The sequence below is a fragment of the Zootoca vivipara genome, chromosome 5, assembly GCF_965207765.1.
Source record: "Zootoca vivipara chromosome 5, rZooViv2.hap1.1, whole genome shotgun sequence".
Taxonomy (NCBI): domain Eukaryota; kingdom Metazoa; phylum Chordata; class Lepidosauria; order Squamata; family Lacertidae; genus Zootoca; species Zootoca vivipara.
The window spans coordinates 64,483,635-64,496,252 of record NC_142588.1 but is presented as its reverse complement, the minus strand read 5'-3'; the positions used below and the strand labels follow the sequence as shown (position 1 = coordinate 64,496,252).

General features: G+C 41.7%; 1 protein-coding gene across 1 annotated transcript in view; it reads left to right on the top strand.

Moving 5' to 3' along the window:
- Window positions 1–11,544, top strand: part of RBP1 (retinol binding protein 1) — a 38,677-nt gene extending 27,133 nt beyond the window's left edge. The window contains exons 3-4 of the mRNA XM_088670818.1: window positions 5,854–5,955; window positions 11,238–11,544. Coding sequence (XP_088526944.1) covers window positions 5,854–5,955; window positions 11,238–11,291 — 156 coding nt within the window. The 3' untranslated portion in view covers window positions 11,292–11,544. The remainder of the gene's footprint in view (window positions 1–5,853; window positions 5,956–11,237) is intronic.
- Window positions 11,545–12,618: the final 1,074 nt, after the last annotated feature.

Genomic DNA, 12,618 nt, shown 5'->3' with positions numbered 1-12,618 from the left:
TGGTATACTCTAAGGGATGAGAAGTGTATCCGCTCAAAGTTTAGAAACGGGGAGAGTTGTTCAGCTTTCAAGACAGGTGTTATCTCCAGGGTGAACACATGTTGCCTTCTAGGGAATTCTCTATGCCTGCTGTGCACAGTTATCCTTGCCTGTTCTTTTCCCATAGGCAGCGTTCTGGTCCCTTATGTTGTTGATGCTGAGCGCCACTGGGAAACACTTATAATAATTTAAAGAAGCATGTTTATTTTAAGAGAATGAATTTCAACAGGGAAGATTTAGTACGTTTCATGCGCAATTGGAAATGGAACCAGCAGTATTAGTACTAGAAGCTATGAAACTAAATTACATTTTAAAGGAAATGCTCATCTTCCAGCTAGGAGCCACCATGCAAAACATTCTAGTTAGCAAAGAATAATGCATAATGAAGTTTCCCTGGGCGTGGGGTAACCAAAACATTTTCTTTCCTATGCGTAAACTCCAGTAGGACTCTCTCCCCCACACCATAGCTCCAGGATATGTGGATTGCAAAAGAAAGGAAGACTGCCTTCCCTAAACATTTAATCTGAGATTTAAATGTTTCTGAATTCATTAGTGAACTTCAGTAACATTACAGTGTTTCAATGCTTTCCAGGGCTCTTTTGCAAATACAGTCATATCTCAGTTTAAGTACACCTCGGTTTGAGTATTTTCAGATTAAGTACTCCGCGGACCCGTCTGGGACTGATTAATCCACTTTCCATTACTTTCAATGTGAAAGTTTGCTTCAGGTTAAGTACGCTTCAGGTTAAGTACAGACTTCCGGAACCAATTGTGTTTGTAAACTGAGGTACCACTGTACAGGGGGTGTCAATGACTTGTGCTTTTCCATCCACTGTAATGTACAAAAGAGCACATTGCACGTCTCCTCCATGGGACTGGGGAGGGAAGCGTGAACTCCCAGTATAGAAATACAGTCAGACCTCGGTTTAAGTACGCCTCGGTTTAATAATAATAATAATAATAATAATAATTTATTATTTATACCCCACCCATCTGGCTGGGTTTCCCCAGCCATTCTGGGCGGCTTCCAACCGAATATTTAAAACAGTACAGCATCAAACATTTAAAACTTCCCTAAACAGGGCCGCCTTCAGTTGTCTTCTAAATGTAAAATAGTTGCTTATTGCCTTGACATCTGCTGGGAGGGCGTTCCACAGGGCGGGTGCCACAGGGCGGGTTTCAGTATTTTCAGTTTAAGTACTCCACGGACCTGTCTGGAATGGATTAATCCACTTTCCATTACTTTCAATGGGAAAGTTTGCTTCAGGTTAAGTACGCTTCAGGTTAAGTATGGACTTCCGGAACCAATTACACTCATACCTCGGGTTAAGTATGCTTCAGGTTGAGTACTCTGCGGACCCATCTGGGACTGATTAATCCACTTTCCATTACTTTCAATGTGAAAGCTTCAGGTTAAGTACGCTTCAATTTAAGTACTCCATGGACTGTCTGGAACAGATTAATCCACTTTCCATTACATTCAGTGGGAAAGTTCGCTTCAGGTTAAGTATGCTTCAGGTTAAGTACAGATTTCCAGAACCAATTGTGTTTGTAAACCGAGGTACCACTGTAGCTTAAATATATGTGTTTTCCTGTTGCACATTACAGTAGAAGTGTTAAGACAGGGGTCCCCAAACTACGGCCCCCGGGCCGGATGCGGCCCAATCGGCCTTCCAATCCGGCCCGCGACGACCCCCGCCGCCCGCTGCCGCCGCCCGCTCTCACGGCGCGCGGCGCAGCGGCGATCTAAAAAATCGGCAAAAAATCGCCGAAAATCCTTTGTGCGCATGCGTACGGGCCTCTCCCGACCCGGAAGAGATCATTTCTGGTGCACTTCCGGGTCGGGGGAGGCCCATACGCATGCGCACAAGCGATTTTCGCCGGTTTTTTTTCCGCCCGTGTGCGTGTGCGCATGCGCACGGGCGCGCACTCCCCCGCCCTCCGGCCCGCTGCGCGCGCACTCCCCTGCCGTCCGGCCCACCGCGCGGTCGGCGCGGCACCGGCCCGCCGCTCGGTAAGTCTGGGGACCCCTGTGTTAAGATAAGAAACAAAGGCACTCATGATTCCTCACTTTCCTGCAGTTGGTGAAAGAGGTCTCATGAAATTTGGGTGGTGTTAAAATATTATACACATCTGACTTAGGGTGGATGTACATGTTGCTTCAGCAAATTCAGGTTGTCAGATCTATGTTTATAGAGGCAATGTGAACGTGGAAGAGAGGAAACATTTATAGGATTCATATTTACATTTATCAAAGGATTCAAAGGAAAGGAAAAGTGCTAGGCACTTTTATTCTCAAAACATTTTTGAGGTCACAGCAGGTCACCATCGGTTCAAACCATTCCTTCAGGCCAGATGGTAAAAGTATGCTAAATCCATTTAAAACCTTCTATAAATCCTAATACAGTCATACCTCGTGTTGCGTTAGGTTCATGTTGCGTCTTTTCAGCTTGTGGACGCAGCAAACCCAGACGTGTATACATCTGGGTTTCGCCGAGTGTGCGTGGGCAGAAGCACTCTATCGCGCTCCACGCTTGCACAGAAGCGCTTCTCTAGTTGCGGACTTTTCGGGGTGCAAATGGCACCCTGGAATGGATCGTTTCTGCAACTAGAGGTGCCACTGTATGTTATATCCACATTATACCCAGCTAACACAATGAGGACAGCCTGCCTCTTAATTTAACTTTTCCTACTAATCCTATCAGAGATCAGTCTCCTCCATTAATCAGAAGAATAAGAAAAAAGATGTCCACATTTAGCTAGCTAGCTAAAAACCTTTTCGCTTTTAGCCAGTGTGGTGTAGTGGTTAAGAGTGGTAGACTCGTAATCTGGGGAACCGGGTTTGCGTCTCCGCTCCTCCACATGCAGCTGCTGGGTGACCTTGGGCGAGTCACACTTCTTTGAAGTCTCTCAGACCCACCCACCTCACAGAGTGTTTGTTGTGGGGGAGGAAGGGAAAGGAGAATGTTAGCCACTTTGAGACTCCTTAGGGTAGTGATAAAGTGGGATATCAAATCCAAACTCTTCTTCTTCTTTTCAGGAACTAACCAAAGACACTAACCAACGAAACAAACGCATCTAAAAATCAAAACATTGGTTTTGAAATAATTTCAAAGTCTATTAAAGCAGTAGCATTCAAATAGAATCAGCAGGAAGTTCAGGTGCTTCGATCCCAAGGCATGTTCTCCTCTTCCATCAACAGCACAGTTGATTCCAAGGAAGTTCACCAACCAATGGTTGGGCAGCCCTTCTCTCACTTGGATCACCTCACCCTGCAGGGCCGGCCCACCCAATATAGGGAGGCAATGGGAGGTGATCACCTCAGGCAGCAGGATAATAATAATAATAATTTATTATTTATACCCCGCCCATCTGGCCGGGTTCCCCCAGCCACTCTGGGCGGCTTCCAACAAAACAGAAATTCTAAAATACAGGATCTGCAGGGGCAGCACAGAATTATCCTCTGCTGCTGCTGCTGCGGTAGCAGCAACAACTGCAGCACACCCCTTGGAGGCCAGATCTGCCCACCCAATGCCACTTCTGCAGTGGCCTCTTGGTCAATAGGAGACACTGCTGGTCTCGTAGGAAGTGCTGCTACTACATCTTTATTTCCCCCTTGTTCGTGGTGTAGATCTTCACTCATCACTTTCTTTTGAACTAACTAGCCAGATAATGGGCTGCAGGCTTACCATTTATGTTATCACAGGAGTAAGCGTTTCTATCTATATATTTGGGGACTGGCTGGTCTGAATCCAATGTCTTGTGTTTGGGAGGGAGTGGGAAAGGACACGGGGAATATTCAGTCAGGCGTTGGTCCTTTGTTACCAGGGTTTGTACAGCCCTGTGCAAATCTTACCGAAGTGAATGGAGATCGTGTTGCATTTAGCATGGTGTGTGCCTTATTTGAACTGTCTGGGGAAGTAGACACAGTATTAATAAAAGAGCCAAAAAAACATCCCTTACTACAGTCATACGCTTCCCAAAGATCGGGGGTGGGGGGAAATGGGTTACTGGAAAGCATCGATTATGAGAATGCTGGGTTAAGAAGTCCCTTGCCTTCTGTCTTTCTGAAGCCATGCTAAATCACTTGAAAGAAAGATTGGTAAAAAGGAACGATAAAAACCGCTGCATTTTCCCAAGGTCAATTGGCTTTGTAGCCAAAGATTGGAAATGCTGAACAGCGGCTCCTCCTGCTGGTTGAAAAAAGCTGCTTGTGCCTTGTCAACAGAATCCGTGGTAGTGAGGAATGATCAAAGTGCTTGTAATGAATCTAGTTATTTCCTGCTTTTGAACTGGGCATTAGACAGGCACAACTTTTTTTTCCTGGCTACATCTGTGCTAAATGCATGTGTAATTCCGCTGACTTCTGTTAAACTAGCTCCGATTAGCATAAGCTGTGTGAATTCTATAATGCAGCACATCATTTGTTGACCAAGTCTATCCTTTCCACGCCCTATCAAGTCGACAGGTTATGCATACAGACAGGAGCTGAACTATAGTGGAGTTTATGATTCCTTAGCTTTTACGATGTGTTTTTCTCACTGTGGATTGTTTTTAAAACTCCCCTTCTTTTAACCCAAGTATATCTACTGTGTAAAAAAAACAACAGAAATCGGAGAAACCAAATTGATGGGTATTTTTAATAGTTTATTCAATATTTTCACATTTCAATATCCAACAGTTCCCCTTAGTTTTCCCTCCTCACCTTCCACTGTCTATCTCCCTCAACCAAAGATGTTCCTCTTTTAAATAGTTTAGCTAACTCTACTAAAATAAAAAGAACAATGCAAAATAAAATAATCTATACAACATAAAAATCATATTGTGGAGGAGTGATTTGCTAATTGTATTATTGAGCCAAATCGGATCCTATAGTTTGCATTGCTTGCATTGTATGAATTCTGACTGTATGGCTGTAGCCCTGGGATGTCTTGTTTAGAATGCTTTCAGTGCTTCTGTGTCTCTGCACCAAAGTGTGTCAAAGGGCAAAGCAAAAAGGAACAGGATGCCCAGCTCAAGGCTGGATGATGGCTGGCTTTGTCTGACGTGCAGTCTGATGCGCAGAACAGGCAAGATAAGCCAAGGCTGCTTGAGGCAAGCACCGGGGCAGCATTAGTCAGCATGTGTTTACACACATGGCGTAATATGTGTTTATGAGAACAACTGGACACAGGAAGATGTGCACACCCCCTTGCATGCGTGACCCCCTTGCGTACGCACTCTTACAGAGGATGGGGAAAGAGCCCAAAAGAAGGGTATAAAAAAGCTTTGCAATTTGTGTTGCTTTACTCCTGTCGTGAAACATGGGTCACCAGGAGTCTCTCTATATAGAGATTAAAGCTCTTTCTCTGAAACTGAACCCCCGGTGTCGTTTTGACTATCTCTGTCCTGCTTGGGGCAACTAAAGGACCCTTTACTAGCTGATAAGGCTACAATATAAATAATAATAAATAGATTAAATAATAGTCTATTCAGGGTGATGTGTTTCCCATTCCATTGGGTTTCAGGTATCATTCTGCAAAGGGAGAAATCCTTTAGCAAGATCTGCTGGGATAAGCAGGTTAGGCACTAATGAATCTCTCAATTGGAAGGCTACACCAGTCTATCTCCCTCATTCTTGGTTCATTAGGAAATATGCCAGTTGCCTTCTTATGGAAGAAGCTGCAATAATAATAATAATAATAATAATAATAATAATAATAATAATAATAATAATAATAATATTGCTCCTCCATTCAATATTGACCCCAACTGGGTTTTAGCTGATGAATTTAAAAGTTACCATCATACATTTTTTTTAATGCATTTTACTAGACCTGTGTGATGTGGGATGGAGATAAACTTCTTTGTGTACAGAAAGGAGAAAAAGAAGGCCGTGGCTGGACCCAGTGGATTGAAGGGGACGAAATGCACTTGGTAAGGACATGCAATGTTTCAGATATATTTCCCTCACCTCTCTCCACTCCCCAAAGTCTTTATTTGTTCATATGGCTATATGCAATAATCTGCAATTTGCTTGTGCATTATGCTGGCTAACTCTGGAGTAATTAAGCATTGGCATTGTGTTTGATTTACTTCTAAGGCAATAATCTCTTACGTGTCCCCATCATAAATAGCAGCATTCGAAATTCATATTAACTCTCAAATTGCTTTGATCTGTTTACACAGGAGAAAGCATGTAATAGAAGTGCCCTTGACTCACTCTGTGATACAAAATGGTGTGTAGATGGGGAAGATATTTGCATCCCAAAGCACATGTCATAAGTGGAGGGAGCTATTTCCTTTTCTTTTTAAGACTAGAATTTTTTTATAGCTTAGGAAATGAAAGAGAGCAATTCCATTTTGAAAGTATTATCTTCTTTCTAACCATTATTTCTGACTTTCTGAGATAGTAGGACCTAATAAAGTTTATTGCTGCTGCTTTTTCAAGTACCGTGTTGTTTATAGCCCTCTTGAGAACTTACTGCCTACTAAATGCACTTCACCATTTGTTTAGGATGCTAACTTGGTAAACATCCAGGTGAGCCATTGAGATTGTAGATGGATGGAGCTTTCAAGTTTGAATTTCCATCAAAGCCAACAGGACGAACAGTAGTAAAAGAGAGAGAGAGAGATAGTTGGGTTGGAACTTGGAGACATGTCTCTGAATCTCACTGCAGCCTTTATTGCATAACTTTCAACTTCTTCGCCTTCTGTAAAATGAGACAACAATTTCAACGCCAATACTCTAATCCTAGGAATATTTAATTGGAAGCTGGTCCTATTGATTCTAATAGGAAATAAGGTAAACACAAAGTACAGGCGATACAAGGTGGATCAGCAACGACGCAACAGACAGGTTGCCGGCGTTTAAGACCTGTTTCGCCCAATATTGGGCTTCTTCAGTGGTATCTTCTTTCTGTTATTTTAATACATTCAAGTTAAGTTCGTTAGTATTTAAACAAAATATCTAAATAGGTGTTTGGACAAATGAATTTGTACAAGCAATACTTACAGTGAAAGTACAGTTTCTTATTTAGGCTTAGGCCACAGTGTTTTCTTGTTAATTTTGCAAATTCACTAACAACAAAAATAGAATACTGATTTCAGTTATACACATTATTAAGAACAGATATCTAAACCAAACATATTAGAAATTAATACTTACACATCTTGTATTCTTTGTATTCTTAGTTAGAATGTGTTATTTTGATACATTCAAATTAAATTCGTTAGTATATTCAAATTGGGGTTTGGAAAAGCGAATTTATACAAGCAATACTTACAATGAAAGTATTTACGGTAGTAAAAGAGAGAGAGAGAGAGTTGGGTTGGAACTTGGAGACATGTCTCTGAATCTCACTGCAGCCTTTATTGCATAACTTTCAACTTCTTCGCCTTCTGTAAAATGAGACAACAATTTCAACGCCAATACTCTAATCCTAGGAATATTTAATTGGAAGCCGGTCCTATTGATTCTAATGGCATGTGCTTCCAAGAGAGGCTCTGTGCAGGCATTGTAATTTGGGAGGGCAGCTGGAGAAGCAGGCTATTTCTGCTCCCTCTGCTGCTTATAAAGTTATAAAGTCCAGGGTCCACGCACACTTCAGACAGTGGACACTAGTGCACTTATTCCTGCTGTCCCCATACATTTACAGTTTCCTAATTATATGGGACTTAAGTGAAATTAGGATCTCATCCTTAGGGGCAAACTAGGTATTGATAATAATGTATTGTGATGATCAGGCCAATGTCAGCTTTCTACTCGGGATGAGTAACAGCTGGCAGTGACCATTTTTACCAGGAGCACATTGAAGAGTTGACCTTTCCTGTGGTGCCAATCTGGATTGAGCCCCCATGAAGCTGTTGTTTTAAAAGTAAAAGATAAGGCACTTTAAAATGTCAGTGCACACACACATTTAACAGGAAGTTTAGTTCAACCATTATAGTAATATAAAGATGTATGGTGATAATAATGACGCACATAATTTCACACATTTTTTTAAAAAAAAAATGTGATAGCGTTCCCCGTCTACTAATTTTCTGTAGAAGTCATTCCTGAAAGAATCTTCATGATAATCCTCTGGCAAATATGTAGTTTGTTTTGATTAAAGCATTGCCAGGACTGCAGCCATTATCACTACATGGGGGGAAATAACTGGTGTGTCTATTGCAGAGGGTGTTCCTAAATAAAGAATAGGGAATTGGTTTCAGTGTCTCCATCTGTTTGTAATATGGTGCTGCACTCACTTAGGGAGCCCTACTTTACCTTGCCTACTGTAGGCTTCGCTCCGTGCCCCATAAGCACAGGACACTTTTGCCTGGCAGTGCTGTGACCCATAGATTGCAGCAAAATAGAGGCCAAGGTTTAGCCCAGTATCCTGTTTGTGTGGTGGGCTCATGGGAAAAAGCCGTCCCATGAGCCCCCTTGCAAAGGAGAGGGGAATGCCTTAATAAGGGTGCTTCCCCTGGAACTCAGGGCCATTTTGCCTTGAGAACTTCCTGCCTGCCCACCCTCAGGTTAGCACCTTCACTGAGCAATTCTGGGTCGCTGGTTGACAGGGCTGGAAAGGGATATTTCTTTGTTAGGCAAAGAACATTGTTTGTATGAGGGCGGAAATGGCATTGAGCAGGATCAACATAGTACAGGGGGGGTCCCCATAAGGAGCCTGAGGACATAACTAATCATGGCACTCCCAAGCTCGGGTTGGGGTATCTGCCTGGTAGAAATCTGCACCATGGTCACCCAGTGAGACCTTGCTTGCTTGGCTTGCACCATGGCAAGGTTCAACACTGGCTAACTTGCACAGAACAGGTTTGGGGAGGTCCAAACCCGGCAGATCCATTCCATCAACATGGGGCTTGTGGAATGATGAACTGATCCTGGGACCCAACACCATGCTAACCCTTGCCCTGCCTGCTGTAGTCAATAAAGATTTGGCCTGATTTTTTCCCATCACTGTTCCACATTCTTGTTATTTTGCTGCTCTCATGGGTCACATAATGTGTCTACTTGGCAAATATTTTTCCACCACCAGAGCTGTAACTTCCTCATGAGACCATAGTTAAGGAGCAGTAACTAGGGGTGTTTTGTGTATATATGTTAGTATACAAAAGAGGGGTGTGTTGGGAGTGGAGTCTCTGGTAACATGATTTGCCGGCAAGCCACTTAGATCCTTGGGTTTCCAAGCCTTACTCTACTCTCCAAGAGTACCTCTACAGTCCCATCTGTGTGTCAGATATGAATCCCTTTGAGTTAATGGAGTTTACTCAAACATAAGTGGACTACAGCATTAGTTACTGACCAAATTCACATCTACTTTCAACTAGTTATGCACATCAGGGGTTTGACTGGGGGGATAGATAGATGATAGATAGATTAGATTAGATTAGATAGATAGATAGATAGATAGACAGACAGATAGATAGACGATAGATAGATATAGATATTTCTAAACTGCCAAATCCTAATCCTCTATTGTTTGTATTTTATTTATGCTTTGTGACAGGTTAAATTATCACTTCTCTTACCTGCTTCTGAAAGCATCATTCATCTTTCCTCCCCTCCTCAAATAAATAAATAAATACCCCTGTTGTGTTATTAATGCATTTGGATATCTCATTTTCACATGCTTGTATCTTTGAGACTTTCTGAATATGTAGGGCATTCGAGCACCATAAAAATTATTCTATGATGCTTCAATAATAATTTTATGGTCCTATTGAACTTCAGACAATCTTCCAAATGTTAATTAATTGATCCTTTTATAACGTCTATTAAGTGATCTGCCATAAGCTTTTGGCATTTATTCACCATTCTTTCCAGGCAGATTATTTTCCAAGTCAGCATTTTTTTAGTTAATTAAAACACACACATCTTATGTTAACTCCCATTCCACTTTAGGCTTTATTTTTCTGCTGCTGTCAAGTCATTCCTTAGTTTCTTCTGAATTGTGATGTCCCCTTCTCTTTAATAGATGGCCCTTTGTTGGGAGATCACACATCCTGGCTGCATTTAGTCCTTTATCAAATCCATTGACACAAAAAATGAACAGAATGTGTGCCAGTATTTTTTTCATTTGTTGAATCACTTCCATTCAGTCTGTCTCAGTTTCTGGTACTTTTTGAAATCTAAAGTGCACTTTCTTCCCTCTTCCAGTTCCATTCAGATCACTCACCTGCTTTAGGTCACTCACCCTAGGAATGGATTTTCCTCAACTAGATTAATATTTTCTATGAAGTGATATCAAAAGTTCTTCTTTAGACTGAGGAAATCATGCCCATAGCATCCAGGTCATTAAAAAAATATATATAGTGTTATCTTATAAAATAGCATTAACTTTGTACAAAAGTATCTCCCTTAAAAATGCAAGTTTGATCTTTTCTAATAAATCAAAGGCATCTCAATTCCTTCCCCCCACCTCTCCTTTTAGGTGCTAATATCCTATTCTCTATGGGGACTACTCAGGTTAAAGGTTAAGAGATTCTAGAAACACCTCCAGAATGCTTCCTTTAGTCTAAAGGGCTTTGGAGTGTATATGTTGGAAGCTTCAACTAGTGCACAAAATGGCTGCTGGATTCTTAAAAGCCCTTTGATCAGTTGCAGACCTTGGGGTCTCAAATTTCAGTGGCGCCCTGTGTGACACCAAAATTCAGCGCCCCCCAACCTCTCACCTTCCATTCTACAACATAATTCCGGTGCCCAGTGCAGGCGAAACAGTGGCACTCCCCTAAATCCACTTCTGGTTTGATCATACTGTGCTGCTCTTTGCCTGCCTGCACTGGGTTCTGCTTTTGTTTCCAGGACCGAGGTGCTGATTTTTAAGTTTAAAAACCAGCTTGGAGCCCCAGTACCTGATAAAAAGCCTCTCCCATATGTTCCTACCCAGCCCACATTGCCATTGCCAAAGGCCCTTCTCAGCCTACTGAGGTGCAATGAGAGAAAGGAGGGAGGATGAGCCACATAGATATAAAAGAGTAGAATGAAGTGTCTTGTTATCTGGATAGGTAATATCTTCATTCATACTGATAAAATATTTTAAAATGTGCCCAGGTAAGCTTTTATGTTTGTGAAAGGGGCACACACTCCCAATGTAATCATTCAGCTATTTCTGTTTGCCTATGAATACTATTTGATTCTGAGGAAGACATCAGTGTTCGTGTATGAAGAACACAGTGTTTGAAGAAGTAGCATTTAAGCATTGACTTTTCTTTTTCAGGAAATAAGAGCTTGTGGCGTCAAATGTAAGCAAGTATTTAAGAAGGTACAGTAATGACCCTGAACCCAGAGGCCAAGAGGGTCGAATAGAATGGATGGACCAACTTACAACCCTGCTAGTGCACAAAAACCTTGTTATTCCTTAACACCTAGAAAGGAGCCCATGGCCAACATCTAGCCATGTCTCATTGGAGCTCTGTAGTGGGTTTTGTTGCATATGTGATATTTTAAAAAGCAATAGTTGAGTCTGAATGAGCATCATCATCATCATCATGTAGAAGTTCAGATTAAAGCTGATAAAACCTGAATTATGTGTGATTTCATTTTTATATAAATATGCAGAATTTTTTGTTTTTAAAAAAGGATTCTCTGTGAAGTTTGATATTCACTTTGACTGCTAAGCATATTGTACCAGAACTGTACATAAAATGCATTGCTGAGTCCAGACTTGCTTAGCTTAAATGGCAGAATCACATAAAGAGTGATCAAGTCTTTTCTCTGGAACTGTTATATTTGAGGAGCTGGCTTAAGTGGACCCCAGCCTATGATGATGGGGGCAGTTGCTGCTGTTGGCAGAGTTTCTCCTAATGGGGTTTTGCTTATGCGTTCATTGCAATGGACTGCCATTTTCCTGCATATGCATTGGGGATAAAATCAATGCACTTATTTATTCTTTAGTTATTGAAGCCTGTTTCACCCATCTCTTCAGATGGGACTCCAAGAACAACTTACAGATCAGTAAAAATATACAAAATGGGACAAGATTTCCCAGGATGGTTTATCGATTTATTATTTATTTTTTGCACCCCACTTTCCAGTCAATAATTGTCTCCCAAATGGCTCACATCAATTAAAAGAGAGAGAGAGACTCTCTGCCACACAAGGAGAGTGAATGGAAAATGCAGAGGAAGGGGATTATTTATCCAGGGACAGAATGGAATGAGGAGGTATTTATATCCAGTTTGAGCCAGGCTGATCTTCCCTGTGGATACCTGTGGATCAAGGGGTAATGTTGCACATACATGGATTCAGAATACAGGGGGGGGGTGTCCCACTGGGGCCAGAGTGAACAGTAATGGGTACACAGCCTGGGACCCTATATTCTGAGAGCATCCACCAGCATGTGACACCAGTTAAAAAATCTCAAGTGGCAAAGCTGGATATGATATTTGTTTGAGACTTAATATTTTCTTCATCCATCCTCCTTCCATTTCCCCACTTCCTGAAGCTGTAATTAGGAAAACAGACAAGGGTGGGTGTTGCACATCTCCTGATCTAAGTTCTGCTTCTCTGATCAATTTTTAAAACTGTGCAGCAGTTTTAAAGGAACAATAAAAACAACAACAGGAGATTCAATCACAGATCAGCCCCATAAAATGTAG